Source organism: Microtus oregoni, unplaced genomic scaffold (assembly GCF_018167655.1).
Source record: "Microtus oregoni isolate MIOR12 unplaced genomic scaffold, Mior012 000009F_ref0000495, whole genome shotgun sequence".
Taxonomy (NCBI): domain Eukaryota; kingdom Metazoa; phylum Chordata; class Mammalia; order Rodentia; family Cricetidae; genus Microtus; species Microtus oregoni.
The window spans coordinates 30,895,546-30,919,833 of NW_024543068.1; the positions used below are offsets into that span (position 1 = coordinate 30,895,546).

A 24,288-nucleotide genomic window follows, 5' to 3' on the forward strand; every position below is an offset into this window, starting at 1 on the left:
TGAAGCAGCACTGGCCACTGGGGAGAACAAGCTGAGCACACACACACATTTGAGATTCCGGGAACAAAATCAGCACTTCACGTAGAGCGAGGACAACGGCTCTACCACTGTGTTATACCCATAGATTGAAGTCTTCGTTTTCAATAGGATATTTGAAAACAAAGAAATTAGTAACCGGATGCGAAGGATCAGTGCAAGGAGAATGTTGTGATGAAATAGGCTGAGTATGAAAGCATCGAGCTTATGGTTATAAACTGAACTCTAGCTGTGTGGGTATCTCAAAAGGAGAATATCTTATATTACAGGTTGAGGATAGGAAAGCATGTAGGAAATATAAGGAACACCTTTTAATAGTCTCATTTGGAAACTGGATTTGTCTGATTGCTAATATCATGATTTTATATGAGTAGCATACTATTAAGAGGTAATATTTCAGCAAATAAGAGAATTTTTTACAATAATTTTAGCAAATAATAAACATTTAATGAATATAAAATACATGAATATATATTATAGTAAAATATGAATGATGCTTTTACTGTAATGATAAAAATTTGCCAGTAGGCCCTTAAGCAATATGTTCCTTTCTACTATAAAGCATTATTACTGAGTTCTGAAAAAGCATTTAAAATGGCAATGTAAGTCAAGAAATGGTCATTTCAAATAAATTTTAGTTATTTACTATCTATTAAATACATTGTTAAATACTTTCCCAAATATTTGTAGGTCAAAAGAAAATATAATTAGCCAGGTTTTAAAATCTAACATTATATATTAACTTCAAAGCATGAATTCAAACATAAATAAGCATAAATAAAGCACCAATCTTTGCCATCATTCCTACCTGTAGGGTCAGATGATTTCTGATTGACAAGTTTTTTCTGTGGACTTGGCTTTGATAGTCCTTCAAAGCTTTTAAGAGGCCAAGAATTTGAGAAACTAATGGAATTATCTTGAGATTTCTTTGGAGATACAGAAAGAGGAGATGTGTGCTTTGGACTAGCTCGAGGAGATGAGAGGGGATAGGATGGAAGGATAAAGGGTCCTGGGCTTGCACTTGAACCAGAGTATGAAGAAGTTCGTTCTGTTTGACTACCAAACGTTTGCTGAGTCTTATTGCCAAAATTTAGGCTAGCGTATACTGTAACAAAACAAACAGAATATGTTATTTACAGCTACACACCAGCTCAGAGTTCAAAGGCTCCTCCCTTTTTACATTCAGATTCCCTCACACAGCATTTATGACTTTGTGTGGTGTCAGGCATACACATAATTTTGTGCACTAATACTTCATACCTTTGAATCCAAAGCTTTCTTATCCTACTGAAAAATTCTACTGTATTTGTAAAGTTATTTTCTTCTTGTAATTTTATAAAATTTTATCTATGTAAGCATATTTATTTCAAATACATACATTAAGAGAATTTTTAGTGAATTATTTTCATTATAATTTTGATGGAGATATTCTGCATCAACACATACTTGAGCATTTGTCTACTGTACCTTTTTCACACTTTATCTTCTCTCAACTTACTTTTGATGCCTTTTAAATACTGACTTTTAAAAAGTGTGTGACATTTAGTATTTACCACAGGGTCTTTCGCGTGTTAAGCAAATTCTCTACAGTGGAGCTGTATTCCCACCCTGTAATCTTCCAACACACACACACACACACACACACTCTAAATGGCACTTCAGAAGGAAAAGCCCCCGACGGCATTGGTTTATTTCCTTAGTGCATGCACATGTTCTGGTCCTCAGCTGCTCTCGGTTCCACAGCAATAGTGGCAGTCAAACAGAGGAATCGCCCTCTCTCTGCTTTGTCAACACTTGCATTACAGGTGCCCTGTCCTGGGTTTGGCATTTATGTGGGGGCTAGAGATTGCAAGCAAAGATCCTTACGCTGGCAAGGCAAGTACCTCCACAACTGGGTCATTTTTCCAGTCCCATCACTATAATTTAAACGGTAAGTTTTTCTTATTTATGTTGGTAGCAGCTATTGATAAGTCTGATTTAATTCTATCATCTTGTCTTTAGGCACTATTTTTGTCCTATCTTTTCTTTTGTTTGTTGTGAAGTTGCCTTCAAACTCGCTATACAGTCTATGCTGGCACTGAATTTCCTAATCCTCCTAACTCCACCTTCCTAGTGCTGGAATTAGAGGCATGTGAAAAACAGGCACAGTTTTTTGTTTATTTGCTTGTTTTTTTAAATAATTGTTCTTGGGATGGAACCCAGAGTTTGTCTTAGGCAAGCAGTGTTCTAATAAGGTACCAATTTTCACAGCTACTTGTTAGCACACAAGCCGTGTATGCCCTTGTATATATGTATGTATGTGTGTGTGTATAAATATATAGTATACTCTTATGTCTCTACATTTATTCTCCTTGTATATATGTATGTATGTGTGTGTGTATAAATATATAGTATACTCTTATATCTCTACATTTATTCTCCTTGTATATATGTATGTATGTGTGTGGGAATAAATATATAGTATACTCTTATATCTCTAGATTTATTCTCCTTGTATATATGTATGTGTGTGTGTATAAATATACAGTATACTCTTATATCTCTTAATTTATTCTCCTTGTATATATGTATGTATGTGTGTGTATAAATATATAGTATACTCTTATATCTCTTCATTTATTCTCCTTGTATATATGTATGTATAAATATATAGTATACTCTTATATCTCTTCATTTATTCTCCTTGTATATATATATATATGTATGTATGTATGTATAAATATATAGTATACTCTTATATCTCTACATTTATTCTCCTTGTATATATGTATGTGTGTGTGTATAAATATATAGTATACTCTTATATCTCTAGATTTATTCTCCTTGTATATATGTATGTGTGTGTGTATAAATATATAGTATACTCTTATATCTCTTCATTTATTCTCCTTGTATATATGTATGTATGTGTGTGTGTATAAATATATAGTATACTCTTATATCTCTACATTTATTCTCCTTGTATATATGTATGTATGTGTGTGTATAAATATATAGTATACTCTTATATCTCCACATTTATTCTCCTTGTATATATGTATGTGTGTGTGTATAAATATATAGTATACTCTTATATCTCTTCATTTATTCTCCTTGTATATATATATATGTATGTATGTATAAATATATAGTATACTCTTATATCTCTACATTTATTCTCCTTGTATATATGTATGTGTGTGTGTATAAATATATAGTATACTCATATCTCTACATTTATTCTCCTTTTCTTGAAACAGGTTCCCACCCTGAAGCCCAGGCTGGCCCAGACTTTTATGTCATGGCAATTCTCCTGCCTCATTCTAATTGCTCGGATCACAGGCATAAGCCATCATGTTCATTTTATATCCTGTCTTATCTGAAACAACCTGTCAGGAAGTTATAGTTCCTAAAAGACACAATAAAGTCGACTTAGCTTTAAATTTAAATAACTGCATGCATACAGTACTAATTTAATGTTATTTTCAATTCATGTTATCCTCATCAGTTTATAAACTTTAATTAGTCATATTTAAATCAAAATTAAAGTCTAATATTTTATAATAACAATTATGAAAAACATTGATATTATTCAATTGTAACAAGTTTTCATTAAGATCATACAAAGTAGTATGTGAACTAGTGTCAGAAAGCATATATATTTATAAATACCTTTATCTTGATGGCCATTGGCTGTTCCCAGGAACTGTAAGTCAGAACCCACACTGCCAGTTTTACTACCTATCTGTGACAGTCCAAGTTGCCCACATTTCCCAGAAAGACTTGTCTGCTGAGTTGCAGTATTACCTTTGAAGAGAGGTAACAGCAAAAACAAAGTAAAAGTAAGTGTAATTTTATAAATATATATTTCATAAACGTTGGTATAATTATATTCTGGACTTTAACTCTTACGAGTAATCAGATTTCCCAGTAACAAATGTTATTCTTGTCTTGCTTGCCACACACACACACACAGAAATAAGAGGAATTCTGCCTTGACACAGCTCAAGAGTATTCTGGGGACAGAGGTAGAGGCAGGAAGATCTCTGTGAGTTCAAGGGCAGCCCGGTCGGTCTACTTAGTGAGTTCTTCCATCTCCCCAGTGCTGGGACTGTCGGCATACGTCACCATGCCTGGATAAACACCTACTTTCTGTGACAATTACACAATTAAACATCTTTTCAATTTTTCTGGCAGATGTTCTTAGATTATATTTTTACTTCCACTTTCTCACTCTCTGTAAGGAATGTACCAGTAAATCATGTCAATTTTACCTCTGACATGTAATCAGAATCAAATCACTTCTCTCTACATTCACTGCTATGCTGGTTAAATCCTCTATAAACCTTAGCCAGAGTTATGACAAGGAACTCAACCGCTTCTCCCTTTCTCCCTTTGTCTTCCTTTCACCTGTTTTAAATGTAACATCCAGAACGAGGCTGGAGGACATAAGGCACGTGACAGCACTTTTTAAAGATTCCCTCAGAATGAAGGTTACTTCATTCAGTCATCTAAGAGCTCTGGCAGCTGAGACCTCCAGGGTCATGGCTGTCATTTTGAGCCGTATACTCCTTCCTTTCACCCCACCATACTACTCTGCTCTTTGTGAAGAGTGCTCCGTTTACCTTTCTCAGTTACTCTGCCCTGCAATCACGTTCTTCTCTGCTCACATCTGCTGCTTTGCCTCAAATATCCCCCTCCTGAATATGGCTGCCTTTAATGACACAGTTTAAAATATTCCTATTCCCCTTCCATATCACCATCTAATCTATCAAGTCTTACATTCATTTAATATTTGCTCTCCTGCTCAACTAGAATTAAAGCTTTTTCTGTTTCCTTTGTTTTTGAGGCAGGGTCTCACATGTAGTCCTGGCTGGCCTGAACTCTGTAGACAAGGCCTGGCACCCACAGAGATCTGCTGGTCTCTCCTCCCCAGTACTAGCATTAAAGGTGTGCATTTCCACATCCAGCATATAATACAATCTTTTTTGGCTTTGTTATGTCTTTCTTGAAAGCTATACCCCAGCACTAAGAAAAGTGCCTGACACGAAGAGACACTCAAGAGTATTAGAGGCTTATTAAATGACCATGGCCTACACTATGAACAGCCTGCAAGGAGAAAGCCTATGATCTCATGAAGCAACTGTGTCAAAGTGCCTGCTTTTTAGCCAATTTTCAATGAGCACTTATTAAAAAAGACTTGCATGTTGGATTATACGTAGTTTTTACAGGCCCTCAAATGAATAATGAAATTTAGGGAATCTTTAACAGTTCAACACACTTATTATCCCAAACATTTACTTACCAGCACCACACGTAGGAATTGAATCTGAGTTAAAATCCCGACTACTCTGAAATAAGTTTCTTGATGACCTTTTTTTGCTAAAACACAAATCATCATTGACTGGTATTCCTTGAGATGGCTTTAATTTTGGTGATGGGATGAGGTCATGAGCTGAAAACTGAGAAAAGAGTAAGTTAGCAAATTTTTGCTAAGCCTCCTTGGTAATAAATGACAACATAACTTAGATCCAATTACAAAACTCAGATAAAAGAAAAATATTTTTGAGTATGCAATACACTCACTCAGTATGACACAGATAGTATTTTTCCTTCCAAGATAGAAACGCTACTTTCATTTTACTATACCTAAGTCTTTCTTTAGCCTTCTATAATATGTATCTGACAATTAGAGAGGAGACGAAATAATGATGATTAAAGGATGAAAGAAAAACACGAAGGAAAAAACGTCTGCTTAGTAGCATAAGCTCTACTCTATGCCACCTTTCAACGTCAGTCAACAAGCAACTGAAGATCACAGAACACATAAACATCCCACTCTTCTCCCCATGGTAAAGTTAGTACTAATATTCTTTAGCCCAAATATAACTACTACAAACGAATAGGTAAAGTGTTACCACCAGATTCCAGTTACAACCACTCAAGAAGAGGCTAGAGGTGTACTCAGCAATAAAGCACATGCTCACAATCATGTGGGAGGCCTGACTAGCAACAAACAAAATACCCAAGTATATCTCATACACACACACACAACAAACAAAATACCCAAGTATATCTCATACACACACACACACACCAAACAAAATACCCAAGTATATCTCATACACACACACAAACACAACAAAATACCCAAGTATATCTCATACACACACACACACCAAACAAAATACCCAAGTATATCTCTCTCACACACACACACACACAACAAAATACCCAAGTATATCTCTCTCTCACACACACACACACACACACATACACACACAACAAACAAAATACCCAAGTATATCTCACACACACACACACACACACATGAAGGAGGAGGGAGGGAAGGTAGGAGAGAGAGAGTATTTGATGGTTTCCAGGTACTTTCTTATAAACATCACATGATCTATAAGTGATAAAAAGTTGTTCAAAATTCAATATTACAATTTCTTCAATTGATCATGTGTAGTAGTAAAAGGACCAAATGTAATTAAACGAAGCCATTACAATGAACTTCCAATTGAATACTTTGAAAAAGATACATTAAGACAAAATAGTAGGTAACTTAGTAAAGTTTCTTTTTTTTTTTTAAAAAAAAAAGATATATTAACAGATAAAATACCTAGTAAAGATTCTCTTTATTGTTGTTCTTGTTGCTTTTGTTTTTCAAGACAGGGTTTCTCTGTAGCTTTGGAGCCTGTCCTGGAACCAGCTCTTGTAGTTGAGGCTGGCCTCGAACTCACAGAGATCTGCCTGCCTCTGCCTCACAATGCTGGGATTAAGGTGTGTGCCACTACCGCCCAGCTCCAGTAAAGATTCTTTTACAATAACTTTTACATTAATTTCAACTTCTTTTACTCATCCTCCTCCCCATCACCTTTCCAAACTCTAATACTCTTCTACATTCAGGCTGATTCGTTTTTTTTTTTTAAAGCTTCCCCATTAGAGAGAAAAAGCAGTTCTCTATTCCATTAACATAATTATAATTTTCATGTTTTTTAACAGCATTAAAAATAAAAATTTCATTTAAAGAGAATCCTAGAATTTTAAAAAGAAACTACTTATTGGCAATACTCTAGTATTTACACCAATAACTTTCAGGCTGTTCATGATTCTGACAAACTCTAATACCAAAGTGGCTTGTTTTGAAAAATTTGAGATCAGGTATCATAGCCCAGGATGGACTCAAATTCCTACATAGTCAAAGATGACCTAAATTGCTGATTTTTCTGCCTCTAACTTCCAAATGTTGACATTACAGGTAGAAGCCAGCAAACCCAATTTTTGAAGCACTGGAGATTAAATTCAGAATCTCATGCATTCTAGGCAGGCACTCTACTAACCTAGCTATAAATACATTACCAAGCCTGTTATTTACTGATTGGTTTATAGAGGATGACCTCAAATTTGCCTATTAGTCCATGCTGGCTTGTAATTCAAATCTTGTTTCAACACGTGAAATTCAAGAACAATAGGAATGTGCCACCACACCTAACAGGAAGAGTTTTCCTATTCACACAAGAATACAGTCAGTCAGTACTCCTCTTGCATCAAATAGGTTGTGGATACCCAACTCAAGTCATTAGGCTTGGTGGCAAGTGCCTCTCCCCGCTGAGTCACTTAGCTGGCTCCAGAATCGATGTTTTGAACAAGATCCTGAGGCAATTCATACACACATTAAAATTTGCTAACAGTAAACTAAAGCCCATCTTTTCTTTAACTTCAAAACACACACACACACACACACACACACACACCTTGCTATAGAGAAGCAAGGGAACGTAATAGACACAATCAATAAGACATAACAAACATGTAAATCACATATGAATGCAGGGACTAAATTTTCTGCACCTTTTTTTTTTTTAAGATTTATTTATTTATTATGTATACAACATTCTGCCTCGATGTACGCCTGCAGGCCAGAGGAGGGCGCCAGATCTCAGTACAGATGGTTGTGAGCCACCATGTGGTTGCTCGGAATTGAACTCAGGACCTCCGGAAGAGCAGTCAGTGCTCTTAACCTCTGAGCCATCTCTCCAGCCCTTTCTGCACCTTTCATACTTAATATCCGCAGTGCTAACCAGAGTCTACCTGCTGAATTTAGAGTTGATTCTCCACTCTGTCCTTTATATCAATGCTTTCTTATTCAAAAGTAAGCAGCAATAAACTCATCCTACTATGTCCTCATAGTACTATGTTGCTTGACATTTCTCTTAGCTGTCACAAACAGAGGGAAAAGTACTGTGGTTAGTACTGTTATAAACCCAACACCACGGGCTGGAGAAATGGCTCAGTGCTCGCTGATGACCTGAGGTTGACCCTCACATGGCGGAAGCAGAAAACCAACTCCTTCAGGTTGTCCTCTGACTACCACATGCTCACTGTGGCATACTGTCACACATGCATAAACTATTAAATGTAATTTTTTTTTAAAAAAAGAAATAAGATTAAAATGAAATAGTATTAAAAATTAAAACAAAAACAGTTCCTACCACCATCATATTGTCAGGCCATTGCCAAGGAGAAAGGCATCACGACACGTTTATGTTAACTACCAGGAAGAACGGCACTGAGCAGGGCTGCTTTAAAGGGTCCATAAACTCCAGCTTGTCCTGGAACATGGTCAGAACGACAGATGCCTGCTCAAGGCTAACCGCCTATGTTTCCTCAGTATTTATTCATTTCATGCTTTTAACTTTAAATACTCTACTTCCTATACTATATGAAAAGGCTCTTTTCCACGTCAAAATGACCTTTAAATATATAAATTTTCTATTTTGATAAAAAAAAAACCCCACCTGGTAACTACATAATTATGATGTTAAGTCAGAATATAACAAGAAAGTTATTATCAGTTTATATGTCAAGGCAAAGATAATTCACTAAGAAACTAAAAACGGTAATTCTCTGAGTTCTAAAAAAAAAACTAAAATTTTAAACTCTAAACTCTGAAAAAATATCAGTTAAACAGACTATGACATTAAATATACTACTATCCATAGCCACTGGCCTCCTACTACATATTATCTGATGTTAAAGAAAAAATGTTCAGCCGGGCGGTGGTGGCGCACGCCTTTAATCCCAGCACTCGGGAGGCAGAGGCAGGCGGATCTCTGTGAGTTCGAGACCAGCCTGGTCTACAGAGCTAGTTCCAGGACAGGCTCCAAAGCCACAGAGAAACCCTGTCTCGAACCCCCCCCCCAAAAAAAGAAAAAAAGTTCATAATAAAGTACATGAAAGGCTGCACACTTGGAGGCTGGAAGTGTCTTGGTGGTTAAATGTTCTCACTGCTGTTCCAGGACCTGGATCTAGTTTCCAGCACAAATATGGCAGCTCACAACTCTAGGACCAGTTCCAGTACTCTCTGCTTACCTCTGCAGAGGGACCACACATGCACATACATAGGCACAGGCAATACACTTAGACAAATACAACATTTTCTAAAGGAGTGCACTTTCATTTATGAAAATAAGACTTGACCTTCATATATAAATTAAAACAATAACAAATAACACCTTTAATCCCAACATTTGGGAGGCAAAGGCAGTTCGATCTCTGGAAGTTGGAGGTCAGCTTGGTCTACAAAGTAAGTTCCAGGACAGCCAGAGTTGTTATACAGAGAAACCCTATCTCAAAAAAACAAACAAACAACAACAAAAAATCTCAAATATTGACTACATGAAAATCTCTTTAAACAGTGAGATTGCAAAAAAATTTAATGTTTTTTCCTATTCTGCAAATTTTTTATGTGAATATATACAATTTTTATAAAAAGAGTTGGGCAGCGGTTATGCACATCTTTAATACCAGCACTTGGGAGGCAGACACAAGCAGCTCTCTTGAGTTCAGCCAGCTTGGTCTACAAAGTGAGTTCTAGGACAGTCAGAGCTGTTACAGAGAAGAACCTTATCTCAAAAAAACCAAAAAATAAAAAAAATGAATAAGAGATATTAAAGAGCTGGGCACTGTTGGTGCACACCTTTAATCCCAGCACTTGGGAGGCAGAGGCAGGCAAAGTTCTGTGAGTTCGAGGCCAGCCTGGTCTACAAGTGCTAGTTCCAGGACGCTAAGGACTGTTACACCTGCTTCAGAGTGTCGTACATTCAACAGGATGGCTCGCTCATTCCTTATCTGTCTTGCACTTTGCTCTAGAACCTTGCTTTGCTCCTCTTTCAGCTTTGAGGTATTAGCAAGCTTTGTCTTACTGGTTTCATCTATCACTATTCCTTAAATGAGCAAGAGCTGATCTTTATAGCATCTGAATGAGGCCCAGCTGGTGGTGGTGTTTGCAGAGGCTTAGGAGGTATGGCTTTGCCGGAAGAAGTATGTTTTAATCAATCTTCCTTCCTTCCTTCCTTCCTTCCTTCCTTCCTTTCTTTTTTTTGGTTTTTCGAGACAGGGTTTCCCTGTAGCTTTGGAGCCTGTCCTGGAGCTAGCTCTTGTCTCAGGCTGGCCTCGAACTCACAGAGATCCGCCTGCCTCTGCCTCCCGAGTGCTGGGATTAAAGGCCTGGGCCACCAGCGCCTGGCTGTTTTAAGATTTCATTCCAGTTTGTGTTAAAGCTTTCTGCTCTGGCAGCCTGTCTCCATGTCTCCCCCACCATCATGGATGCCCCTTCTGCAACTGTCAGCCTAAATAAACTGCTGTCGTTGGTCCTGGTGTTTGTCACAGCAACAGAAAAGTAACTAATGCAGTCATTAGCACTCTGTTACTCTATATGCCTCTCGATAGGGAACCCATCAGTTGGGCTTCAGGGACGGTCTCACTGCACGGCTTCCAGAGCTGCCCTTCTCGTTGTTTTCAGGCTTCCTAGCAGTCTTGAACATAACTAGTATAGGCTCCTCCTTCACCAGAACTTTGGGGCCATCTATGGCCATTCACAGGTCTAATATGCCTTTAGTCCCTCTTGTTCAATTGTAGAGCTATTCCCATCCTTTTTCCATTTTATTTCAGCAATTTATCAGTATATCCTTTATAGAATTTCTTACATCCATCTTTCACTTGTCAAATCTTGACACGTGCTAATTCTCATAAACAAAACAAGCAAAAAATCGGCTTTACTGAAGCACTCCAATGAGCATCTAATTGATCTTTAAAATTTTTTAAATTAAATTATGATTACAATATTTTAGTCATGGTGTCTTATCACATCATTAATGATTGGCATATTAAAAAGAGCTAAAAGAGCTAAATAAACACTCATCAAATTAATGACACATTTAAAAGCATTTATTAAGCACAAAGGCAGTTTTAATGACAACCAGGATACACAAACACACACATACACACACACCAGGTGTTACATCTATGAATAATCATTAATGGCTTTTAGAAATTTATTTCAACTTTTCCTTTCATGAATGCCTTGGAACTTACAACTTAAACTAATTCTATTACAGATTTGAAGCAAAACTGTATCCATCTATTAAAAAAATAGGAACTTTTTTATATTAAACTAATGAAGTAATTATGGTTGACTTTAAACTTATAGTGATATTTTATTTGTTTTAATACATAAAGCTTGCCTGAATATCAGAAGGGCAAAGCTTAACCACTAGAGGTCAGGCAGTGGTGGTACACACCTTTAATCCCAGTCGTAAGGAGTCACACACTTCTAATGTACTAGAGGGAATATAAAATGCGGGGAAAGAGAGGCTTAGGCTGCTTAGTCTGAAGTCACCCAGCCTTGGTAGTGGTGAGACTTCTCTAGTGGCTTGGCTGCTTTCCTTTTCTGGTTTTCAGGTTGAATCCCAATATCTGACTCGGTTTGTTATTATTTGTGTTACATAAACTTTGTAATTACATTACTAACTGTGAAAATTGATACAGTGTCAAGGAGGGCTGAGGGTACAGAAAAGAACAGTACAGTTTCCTACCATGCGTGTGAGACTCTACATACAATCACAGTACTACAGACACACAACAACAAAAGCATGGAGACACACACATCACACACACAGATGTAAGGAGTCTGACTTATGTGTGTAAGGAATTGAGAAATTCTAACACCATTCAAAACGTGGTTTCACACTATCCTGAGTGAGGAAAGCCAGACCCAAAAAGAGGAACATGGAATGTACTTATCATATTTGGTTTCTAGCCATAAATAAAGGACATTGAGCCTACAATTAGTGATCCTAGAGAAGCTAAATAAGAAGGAGAACCCAAAGAAAAACATATAGGCATCCTCCTGAATATTAACCTTCATCAGGCAATGAAAGGAGACAGAGACAGAGACCCACATTGGAGCACCGGACAGAAATCTCAAGGTCCAAATCAGGAGCAGAAGTAGAGAGAGCACGAGCAAGGAACTCAGGACCGCGAGGGGTACACCCACACACTGAGACAATGGGGATGTTCTATAGGGAACTCACCAAGGCCAGCTGGCCTGGGTCTGAAAAAGCCTGGGATAAAACTGGACTTGCTGAACATAGTGGACAATGAGGACTACTGAGAACTCAAGAACAATGGCAATGGGTTTTGATCCTACTGCACGTACTGGCTTTGGGGGAGCCTAGGCAGTTTGGATGCTCACCTTACTAGACCTGGATGGAGGTGAGTGGTCCTTGGACTTCCCACAGGTCAGGGAACCCTGATTGCTCTTTGGGCTGACGAGGGAGGGGGACTTGAGGAGGGGGAGGGAAATGGGAGGCGGTGGCGGGGAAGAGACAGAAATCTTTAATAAATAAATAAAAATAAACAAAACAAAACAAAACGTGGTTTCAATCTACCAGAGATATTCACTCAAAGTCAAGCAGACTCGTTTTCAATCCACCAGAGATATTCATTCAAAGTCAAATGGCAGCAAACAGGTAGATACTCAGAATTACAACCAACAGGCAGAACTTCTAAGCAGATAGCTGTGAGGTAGACAGAGGTAGAATAGGGAAAAGAACTGTTAATTAACAAATTGCTAGAAGCTCAATACCACCAACTGGGACAAGCTAAAACTCTAGGGGCAGGAGCAATTCGCAGCGGAGTCCCTGCTCTTCTCTGAGTTTCCCTCCAGGAACTCTATCATGACTTCACACTGCATAGTGAAGGAAAAAGTTTAGTGTTTCTGGCAAGGCAAGAGAAAATATTACCAATTATTTAGCAATACACAGAGCTTTTCCATGCTTAACTAGGCCTGCCCCGAGGAGCAGCTTTTCCTTTTAAGCAAAGCTGATGTGCTGAAGTCCCCAGCACCTGGTGACCCAACAGAAGGGAACTGGTCAGTGACAGTTCCCTCTGGGCAACCTCTGCTACACAACTGGCTGGAAAGCTGAAGGCTTAGGTGAATCTCGGAATCCAGAGCTCAGGTATCCCCAAGTTCTCATTACAGGACTAACGACACTTCCCCCACACTTTAACAGCATCCACCACTTACTTTTTCTCTAGTACACCACAGTCAACTCTCGACCAAAACTTATAAGGCACACTAAAACAAAAGAATCCTAAACCAAACCAAACCTAGTAAGAAAAACATCACAGTTAGAAGAAAACGAACAAGCATTAGACCAGCATCAAATATGGCAAAAAGGCTGGAATAATTAGGCCATGATTCAAAAGGAAAAAAAGGAAACCTATAATTAACATGTAAGAGGCTATAAAGGAGAAAGCAGACAAAAATGCAAGAACATGTTAATATAAACTGAAATTTGGCAATTGTGAGAACGTAAAGAAAGTAAGATAAAAAACATTGAAAGAGAAGTGGGAATGCCATCAGTGTGTGCTTTACATGGTCTAGACAATAGCAATTTTAAAATGAAAGCGCTGAAGGGGAAAAAAGACTAAAAAAGAATATACAGAATATGCAAAACTGTGGGAAACTATAAAAGGAGCAACAAACATATAAAAAAAGCAAAGTGAGAAAATAATGGCTGAGAATGCCCCTAAATTAATGTCAGAAACCCAATCACAAGTCCACAAAGCTCACAGAACACCAGTGCAGATAAATGCCACAGAAACTATGTGTGAGCATATCATTTTCCAGCTATAGAACAGAGAATCAAAGACAAAGAACACTGCAGGAGGAGAGAAAAAAACACGGGATTTACACAGACAAAGGTAAAAATCACATCTGACTCCTTGGAAATCATGGAAGTGAGAAGAAAGAGAGCGAAATAAAATGCCAAGAAACAGGAAGGGAAAGCCAACCAAACACCACCAACCTAGAATTCTGAATCTTGGGAAATTACCCACAAAAAGGACAAAAAGACATCCACAGACAGATAGAAATTGAGGCAAACTCCCAATAAGACCTGTGTTACAACAAATGTTAAAGAGGTCTTCATATAAAAAGAAAATTCAATAGGTTAAGTCCTTGAAATACACATGCAGATGTGCGCATATGGACACACACACAGATGGAGACAGACAGACAGACACAAAGTACACTAGAAAAACAATTAATGAGGTATAATAAAAATTTCTTTTATTATTTTCTCAAATTTTTATTTAATGTGTGTGGGTGTTTGGTCTGCATGTGTATCTTTTCACCATGAATACATATGTTATACAGAGAGGTCGAAGGAGGGCATTACAAATGCTTGTGAGCCACTGTGTGGGTGCTGGGAACCGAACCCTGGTCTTCTAAAAGAGCAGCAACTGTTCTTAAGCTTTGAATCATATCGTCAGCTCCTAGGTTTCTTATTCTTAGTTGCCCCAAGAACAACTCCAAACAATACTATTAATGTTTCTATTTATCATGTCTGTAAAATACTACAAACTCTAAGGCAAAACCACAGTTAGAAGAAAACGAACAAGCATAAAATATAGAGAATAAATAAGAGAGAAAAGAAAGAAAGGAAGGAAGGAAGGAAGGAAGGGAAAAAATTGAAGAGCAATTGATGTGCTTTGAAAAAGAAGAAAACAGAATCATAACAATTCCCAATTAAATCTACAAACGACAAAAAATGTTAAGGAAGAAATAAAAAGATAAGCAACAAATAAAACATATGGTATATACTAATCCATCACATTAAGTGTTAATGGTGTAATCTATACCAATTAAAACACAAGATGGGCTATGGAGAGGGCTCAGCAGTTAAGAGCATTTATGTGCAAGCAGGAGGTCCTGAGTTCAAATCTCCAGAACACACATTAAAAAAAAGTAGAGCATGACTGAACGTATGTTGGTAACCCCAGTGCTTCAGGGACAAAGACAAGAGACTCTGAAGACTGCTGGCTATCTTCAGAGACCCTGTCTGAAGGGAATGAGGCAGAGTCATAAAGTACGTAATAGATAGCTCCTGCATACACACACAGCACATAGATCATACATATACCATACTCACACAAAAGAAACAATTTAAAAGTTGTCTGAGTAAAATAAAAGCAAAACACAACACTCTATTTTCTGTAAGAAAGCAACTTTAAATATACTAATGGATACACATTAAGTAAAAGTATAAAGATATATTATGCTACTGTGAATGGGACTGGAGAGATGGCTCAGCAGTTGAGAGCACTGACTGGCTGCTCTTCCAGAGGTCAGGGGTTAGATCCCCAGCATCTGGCTGGCAGTTCATACTGTCTAAAACTCCCGGCTCAGAGGACCCAACAACACCCTCTTCTGGCCCCCAGGAGCACTGTATGCATGTGTGGTACACGTCATACATACTGGCAAAATACTCATACAAATAAAATTTTAAAAAGGAAATCAGACACGACTGTGTTAATTTCAAACAGAGTGAACTTCAGAGCAAAAAAAAAAATTATTAGCCATAAAAGGAGTACTATATGATAATATACTTGGGATCAATACTCCAAGAAAATAAAATCATCTAACATCATCTTTAATTACATAGTGTCAAGTTATGTGATGGAAATATGAGCAAAACTGCACAGAGAAATAAATGAATCTAGTATTACAGTTGGAGACTTCATCATACCTGTATCAGAAATATGGACAGATCCTATGGAACAAAGCAGAAAGCACTACTGAACTCAACAACATGAATGAAGTGGATATAATTAACAGCTATAGATAATTTCATCAAGCAAAAGATTAGGTATTCTTCTCAAGCTCACAAGGGACATTTGTCAACATAAGACAACATTCTGAGGTAAGGAGACAGCCAGAAGAGAAGGTAAGAACTCCATATGCAATGAGGAACAGAGTTCAGATCTCCTGCTGGGTCCAGCATCTGCAACCCTAGTGTAAAGCGAGTGGGACAGCAACACAATGATCACTTACTTGTCTTGCTGAAGAATCCTTGCGCTCCAGGGTCAATGAGAAAGCCCTATCTCAATACAGAAGGTTGACATCTATAGAGGGAGTCTCTCAGTGTCAATCCCTGGCCACCACATACTCACACTTGAGGAAAAACACTTCTGTGCACACACACGAACAGAAAGAAAAGACATATATTCTAGGCCATGAAACACACTAAGAAACTGAAAAGAATATGACAATACAGTTTCTGTTCTCAAACTGTAAAGGCATTAAGCTAGAAATCAGCAACATAAAGATAATACTTAAAGAAAAGAAAAACCAGGGGGAGGGAAATGGGAGGCGGTGGCGGGGAAGAGATAGAAATCATAAATAAATAAATAAATAAATAAATGAAAAATCCCCATAATTGGAAATCAAATAATATACTTTAAAAAAAGAGATTTATTTTATTATTATGTATATAGTGTACTGCCTGCATTATGTCCACAGGCCAAAAGAGGGCACCAGATCTCATTACAGATGGTTGTGAACCACCATGTGGTTGCTGGAAATTGAACTCAGGACCTCTGGAAGAACAGCCAGTGCTCTTAACCTCTGAGCCATCTCTCCAGCCCTAAATTACATTTCTTAAGTCAAAGAAAAAACATTAAGTGAAATTTAAACAAATTTCAAATTAGATAAAGATGTTTCTGGAATGACAAAATTGTTTCCATAATTAAAAACTGAAGTTGTTGGGCCAGCAAGACGGCTCATCAGGTAAAGACTGCAGCCAAACCTGATGACCGGAGTTCAGTCCCCACAGCCCACATGGCTCAAGGAGAGAACCAACTCTCTCAAGCTGTGCTATGACTTCCCTGCAGGTGTTATGGCACAAATGCTCCCCACTTCCTTCCAAAAAATATATATAAACAAGAAAAAGAACAAGTAACTAAAAGCAGAGGGAAAAAGTAATAAAAATTAGCATAGAAATCAATGAAAACCAGAGGGAGGCTTTTTGAAAAGATCAATAAAACTGATAAGGCTACATATAGAAGACACATATTTCTAACAGCAGAAATTAAAGAAAAGCACACAAATCACATCAATATTAGGAAGAAACAGATCATTTGACCAGGTCTACCTCTAAATTCACCTTTGAGAACAGAAAGCACCATGCTCAGCTATGTTCACTAGTGAAATCTAGTCAACATTTGCAGAAGGAATTATGACAATCCTCTACAATCTTCCTTAGAAGGCAGACACGTAAGGCTTACTTCCTACCTCATTCTAGGAGGCTGGCACAGATGCAATTTCATGCCACTGAGAAGAAGGCAAACGTGAGGAAATAAGCGATGGAGAGGAGAGCAGGGATGAGCATTCATAGCACAGAGGTTATGCATGTACGGCGATCAAACTATCCCTTATGTGACCACAATGGAGAGTCCCGTGCACACAGACTTGCCAAAACCCCATAGAATATACAAGGCAGGAGAGAGGCCTAAGGTGAAGGATAAACGTTTTAGTTCATCTTACTGTGCTTTTGCTGACTCTACCACTGTGATGTGCTCACCAACCATGTGCTAGAAGCTGGGAGCAGGCTATTGAAATGTGGGCAGGGAATTCACAAATCACCTGCACTTTCCATTGCGGCTATTATCCTAACTCTGCTCTAAAAACAAACAGTAACAATAAAAATACATATGTACACTTTTTAAAGATGTACATTTTCAAATGCGTATCTATTTAGTCCATGCCCTCATTTTACATAACTTACAATGGATTTCTACAGGCATTTCTGAATATATATCCACAACTTGAGTACTATGATAAATTTCAGTCTCACCACAGAAGCTTTCAATGTAAATGAATACAAACTAGCATTTCAGAAATGCTTTGAGGCAGAACCAAGGCCCTCCCTACTATATCTAAGCTGAGCAAGATATCCCTCCAAAGAGAAAAAAATATGGACCACCTCACAGATTTGCGTGTCATCCTTGCGCAGGGGCCATGCTAATCTCTGTATGTTCCTATTTTAGTATATGTGCTGCCCAAGCGAGCACCAGAACAGAATCTTAATATACTCACTAAACATCTTAGACATCTTAGACACAGGGCAAGCAGCCCTAAGAACAATTTTTACAGAAAGTTAATGTTTATAAAACATGGCAGTAATCATATAAACAGACTATATAAATCTGAAAACTATTTTCAAAGCAAGCTATACATTTCGGAATTGGAGGGCCAGGGAATTTGGCTTAGCAACAAAGTATTGGCCTAGCAAGTACAAGCCCTGAGTTCAATCCTCAGTACAAAAATCAAGCAAACAAAAAAGACGGAACTGGACATATAACCTAACAGAATGCATACCTAGTATATTAAGGCCCTAGGTTCAATCCCAGCACCGCGACAAATAAATAACTAAATACAACCCTTTCGAAGAACAGGCGAGAAATGAGAACACCTAGAGATCGGTTCCATCTGCCTTAGTACTGCGTGTGGCAGGAAGTCTAAATGTCAAAATGCATTATACAAACTGTAAATCCCTGACTTACAATTTTTATTTTATGGTGGTGCAAAAGCAATATGCACTCATTAGAAGCAGTAATTTAAATTTTGGTCCTTCCTTGTAATGCTGACCAGTACCAAGTTAGCCCCAGGGTCAAAAGCAGAAATACCCTCTTCTCCACAGTTTACCAGGCCTCTAAGCTGTGACATTCAGTAGGCCAGATTTATAAAATTTCCAAGTTACAAGAAGGCTACTGGGGTATAAATCCATCATAAGGAGCATCAGTATTTGCTCTGCCAAAGAATAAGGTTATTTAAAGTTTTGTTGGTTGTTAGGTTTTTGCTTTTATTTCATTTTTGTAGTGCTGGAGAAGAAACCAGGGGCCATGTCAGGCAAACACTGTGTCACTGAGCTACATGACCAACTCTTTGAAGAGTCTTAATAAAATGTGACAATTCAAAGTACACAAATAACTATGGACCTAGACGTCTGCCTTAAATGCCAGAATTCAGGAAGTGGATCTTTGTGAGTTCAAGGCCAGCCTCGTTTACATAATAAGTTCTAGGACAGTCAGAACAACAGAGTGAGACCCTATCTCTTGGAGGAAAAAAACAAAAAATAACACCAAACAAACCAAACCAAACCAAACCAAACCAAAAAAACAACAAAAAGAACCACAAAGGAATCTTGAACTTCATTTACAATGATGTTGGAAGTTAGGTTCTTGGTTACAAAACAAGGAAGACCAAATACGGAATAAAAGAAAATGGCAAAGAACCCTCAAGGCCCAATTCAATTGGGATTACTCAGGAGTTTGTTTTAAAGAAGATACTTCTTGATTCTCCCCACTGAAGGACTGATCTGCAATAGCAAGAATTAGTACTGAGTGAAATCATATGCAGAATTCGGTTTTGAAATATTACGCTACCATATTGCCAATATTAGGATCCCACAGGAAAAAAACCCAGCAGATCCCAGTGTGAAACTAGAAAAATACCAGGTAAACCTTGGTACTTAATTAAGAAAACACTCAAATACTAGTTATGCCCAAAGATCACAGGAGCCAGTCATTGGTCAAACATGGGTAGTTCAGCGTCAAACACCTTAACCTGATAACCAACACAAAATGAACTAAATGGTATTTTGAACAGGTTTTATCCCATAGTACTTTGTCTGGGCATTTTTTTTTTAAACCTTACAGATCTTTTGCTTATACGTTATGGTTTTTGATATGTGTTCGAGTGTTTCTTGTGCTTTCTCTTTGGCTTTTTTTTTCCCTGTTTGTTTATTTTGTCCTATTCTGGATTGTTATTTTTTAGCTTCTTATTTATTTCCTACTGTGAGAAAAACTGTAGATCTGGGTAGATAGGGAGCTGGGAGGAGTTGGGGAGGAGAAACCTTGATCAGAATATATTGCATGAAAAAGATTTTCAATAAAAAATTGAATTGCGAGCCGGGCAGTGGTGGCACACGCCTATAATCCCAGCACTCGGGAGGCAGAGGCAGGCGAATCTCTGTGAGTTTGAGGCCAGCCTGGTCTACAAGAGCTAGTTCCAGGACAGGAACCAAAAGCTACAGAGAAACCCTGTCTCAAAAATCAAAAAAAAAAAAAAAAATAATAATAATAAAAAACTGAATTGCAAATAAATTTTAAAAAACTTAATTTGGGGCTGGAAAGAAGGTTCAGCAGTTCAGGGCTCTTGCTGCTTTTACAGAGGACAGAGTTCTGTCCCCAGCACTTACACCGCCAGTCAATGAATCCTATAACTTCTCTAGCTCCACCAAATCTGATACCCTCTTCTGGTTTCCACAGGCATGTACACACATGAACATACATGTACACACACACAGAAACACACACACACACACACACACAGAGAAATCTTTTAAAAAACACAAACTCAATTTTAAGGAGCAAAAATTAAAGATAGATTAAAATAATTACACATAAAAAAGAATTTTAGGCAACAAATATAGAAGAAATGCTTTTTGTCTTTAATTACACTCTTTGTAGCCCTCAATGCAATAACTAATAGAAGTAAAAATACTTACTGGATGTCAAAAACAATGAGTAAAACATTGTTGAGGTATTTGTAGGGTCTCAATGTAACATCTATAGTAACAGGGAAAATATACCTTTCTATTGGATCTTGTTGTCAGTTAAGATCAAATGACAAAATGATGTGTTCCTCAAGGTGGGGCAATCCCACTGTGTGGTATCCAATACTTAGATAATATATTTGCTAAGAATTTTTATCTTCAGTCTAATCATACAGAAACTATCAGATAAATTTACAATGTGAGATATTGCACAAAACAATTGCCCCAGCCTTTGGGAAAAAAAGGGGCCAGGCATGGAAAAACATACACATCCCACAAACAAGCAGGGACATAACACTAGATAAAAAGACAATAGTCACAACATCCATGACTGGATCTTGATGATAAAAGCAAAATAAAAAATATACAACACAGTTTGGGAACAGATGAAGAAATTTAAATAAAAGCTATATACTATTCAATTACTATTAATATTCTGAAGCACAGCAATACAGTTATAACTTATTTTAGGGGATGCATGTCAAAATATTAAGGAATGAAAATCAAAATTTGTGCTATTTACTATCAAACGGTTCATAAAATATGGAGCAAATATTGCAAGATGTTAACAGGCAAATAAAGATAAGGAACATGAGTAGTCACTTACCCTGAATTTACATGTAGATTTGTAAATTTTAAAATAAAAACTTTTCAGGGACAGGAACCTGAGTTCCAAGGTCAGAACCCAGGAGGCTTTTTTGATTTGCTCTAGTGAGATTATTCTCCTCGCGCCGGCATTCCACAGCACTCTGTATTTCTAGTCTTAGCACTTAACGGACAGGTGAACTGCCAGTGTGCAACCTTCTCCAGAAACCAGTTGGCACTGGAATTAGTTCATCATCCAGTGTGTACTAGGTATTTGGTGTCTGTTGTATGACTGAGTGACAAGATGAAAATAAGCCATAATTGAAACCATTTATTGTCCCTATCATATTCATCCTCAAATTTAACCAAGAAGGAACCCTATCAAATGGACTTACATAACTTGTACCACTATAATGGATGTCCGTATCAGCACTTAATTCAAAATTTTCATTGTAAATTCTTTCATTTTCAACTCAAGAAAATTAAGCATACCTGCTCTGTATCTTTAGTGTCCTTTGAATTGGAGGTCTGGTTTTCTCCAGGCTGCTCGTTTTCCCATGGTAATTTATTTTTCCCTTTCCCAGCACTTAAGACCCTTCGGGTACAGATCGTTGGGCTGTAGGATCCATACAGCTGCATGCTGTCCCGCGTGTGGTCACCACAGTAACAGTGTGCACTCTGAGTTCTGTTTCCAGACATAAGCCAGTCTGTATCTGCGCCATGTGCCAAATGGCTGGACCTACCCTGGGCAGAAGATGGCATGAGGATGGCATACTCCACAAATCCCTGCTCTGTTAGCCGTGGCAGAGTCTTTCTGGCCAATCTGGCCTGCACGGCGTTCATCACTCCATCTCCGTTATCTTGCAATTCAACAGTATCTACAGCTTTAAAAAGGACATTGGTTTTCCCTGAGCCCATTGATGACGCCAAAACAGCAAAGGCTTCTAGAGCTGCCTGGCGTACCCTGCGTTTGCTATCGACGAGAGCTGGAGCAAGATCAAAAGACAGTTTGGGTAAGTCAAAATCCTCACTGGGATAGGTCAGGAGGGAACAGATGCAAATGTTCACTACTTCCTCTCTGACTCTGGAATGTTTATGTTTAAGATTTTCCAGGAGCAAACAGAGCACCTGCTGAGGGCCTACTTCTTTCATTAGCTTTAGAAAGATCTTCATGTATTCCTGCTTGATCACCAACTTGTTGTCGGCCAACACTTTCACAGAAGCTGCTATAACTGGTCCCAAGAACTGTTGGACCTGCTCCCCCAGGCGAATAACCAGCAAATGCAGAACTTGAAGTGTGCCATGGACCACTTTGAAATTGGAATCGTCTAACAAATTATACAATAAGCTAATGAAACCAACAAGACTAGAATGAGCGGTAGAACTTGGGTTAAATTTTCCCAGCAGCTGTTTTAGTTCTTCAACAGCCTGAGTCCTGTTCTTATAGTCTTCCTGATCCAGCAATCTCGCGTGCAGCTCCTGAGGAATAATCCCGAATTTCAGATTGCTATTGGAAAAAGTCGCTATACATGGGGCAGGATCTTCAGAAAACCCAGAGGCTTCAAGCTCCAAATAATAAGGAACCTGACTTCCAAACTGGGACTCCAGGCGACGATTGTAGTGCCTCCGCAGAGCAGAGGGCAGACGAGAGATGTAGGATTGAAACCTCTCTTGACCAAGCCGTTCCCCAATTTGTTGAAGTGTGGAGAATGCTGTCTCAGATTCTTCTTCCATCTCTTGATCGCCAAGCTTTCGGGCCAGAGATATTATTACTTCAGTGAGATCCAAGCCCAGCAATAAATCCTCAGGAGTAAGCAAGACAGGGAGCAAGAGCGCGGTGGATGCTCTAAGCCGGGCATCTGGACTCTCCAGGCCTTGTATAAGTGTTCTAAGTACTTGGCCAGAACTGCGCCTCAGACATATATGCAGGATCTGTAGCGCATCCTTCCGTAGGGCTGGATTATCTTCTCGTAACGAGACAACTAGTTGGGGCAAAAGCGCTAAACTAAAGGCCTCTTCCAGCTGACCTGCCTCCCCCTGGCCCCGAAGAACGTCCGAGAGGAGCTGCAAGCAGAGCCTCTTCTCATCACTCCCGCCTTCCACCAGCACTCGGCCGAGCGCCCGATATAAGGCTTCCTTGCGGCGGGGAAAGCCGAGCCTGCCGCCCCGCCGCGGCAAGGCAGCCTGCAAAGCCTGGAACGCCTCGGAAGGATCCGGGGCGGTGCGCAGGAGTTGAAGGAGCCGCGTCTCCTCTTCATCTCCTCCCGACAGCCCACTCCCGGGCCCCGACCAGCTACTGGACACGGCCTCCGCCGGCAAGAGCAGGGTCGAGGTCAGAGGCGACGGCGTCGAGGGGCAGGAGCCGTGATCCCCGGCAGCCCCGCGGCAGTAGTAGTTTTTCTCGCCTCTCATTGTGCCCCCAGCTCGACGCCCATCAGTCCCTGGAGCGGAAGGACGACTGCGGCTCGGGAGGCGATAGGAACCCACGGCTGCAAGGGGCGGCGGCAGGAGCAGCTCGGAAGGCGCGGCCGCCATGGAGGGTCGTCGGGTAGCGACGGCTGGAGGGAACCATCGCCGTCTCGGGAGGGCTGGATGAAGCCCAGCCTTCCAGCTCCTCTCCGAGGCCCGAGGTGCAGAGATGGCGAGGAACGGCTCCGGTCAGCTGCCAGGCCGCTCGGGCCCTCCACTCCCGGAGCCAGCCTCCGGCAATATGGCCCCCGCCTGTGCCCGGGACCCCACGGCCGCCACCCGGCGTAACCAGGGCCACCACGTGACCAAACCGAGCGCTTCCATGGTGATGCACCCAGCTCGGACCTCTTGACCCGGAAATCAACCTCCCGAGGTGCATTCTGGGTCGTGTAGTCTACATAGGGAGCGAAGCCGTGACCGAAGAAGCCTGGAAGAGGAAGTCGGAATGTTGAAACGCTGCCAGAGCGGT

The 24,288-nt window shown here is 39.3% G+C and overlaps 1 protein-coding gene and 1 non-coding gene across 3 annotated transcripts in view; both read right to left on the reverse strand.

Annotated features, from left to right (window-relative positions):
* Togaram1 (TOG array regulator of axonemal microtubules 1) overlaps positions 1 to 24,134 on the reverse strand; it is a 66,748-nt gene extending 42,614 nt beyond the window's left edge. For both annotated transcript variants that reach the window (XM_041657910.1, XM_041657909.1), the window contains exons 1-4: positions 21,843 to 24,134; positions 5,321 to 5,477; positions 3,688 to 3,822; positions 845 to 1,141 (exon numbers count right to left, since the gene is read on the reverse strand). In XM_041657910.1, the coding sequence (XP_041513844.1) occupies positions 845 to 1,141; positions 3,688 to 3,822; positions 5,321 to 5,477; positions 21,843 to 23,885 (2,632 nt within the window). In that variant the 5' untranslated portion in view covers positions 23,886 to 24,134. The remainder of the gene's footprint in view (positions 1 to 844; positions 1,142 to 3,687; positions 3,823 to 5,320; positions 5,478 to 21,842) is intronic.
* Positions 18,117 to 18,219, reverse strand: LOC121452647. Its single transcript, XR_005974891.1, has one exon. It is a non-coding gene; the product is annotated as a U6 spliceosomal RNA (small nuclear RNA).
* Positions 24,135 to 24,288: the final 154 nt, after the last annotated feature.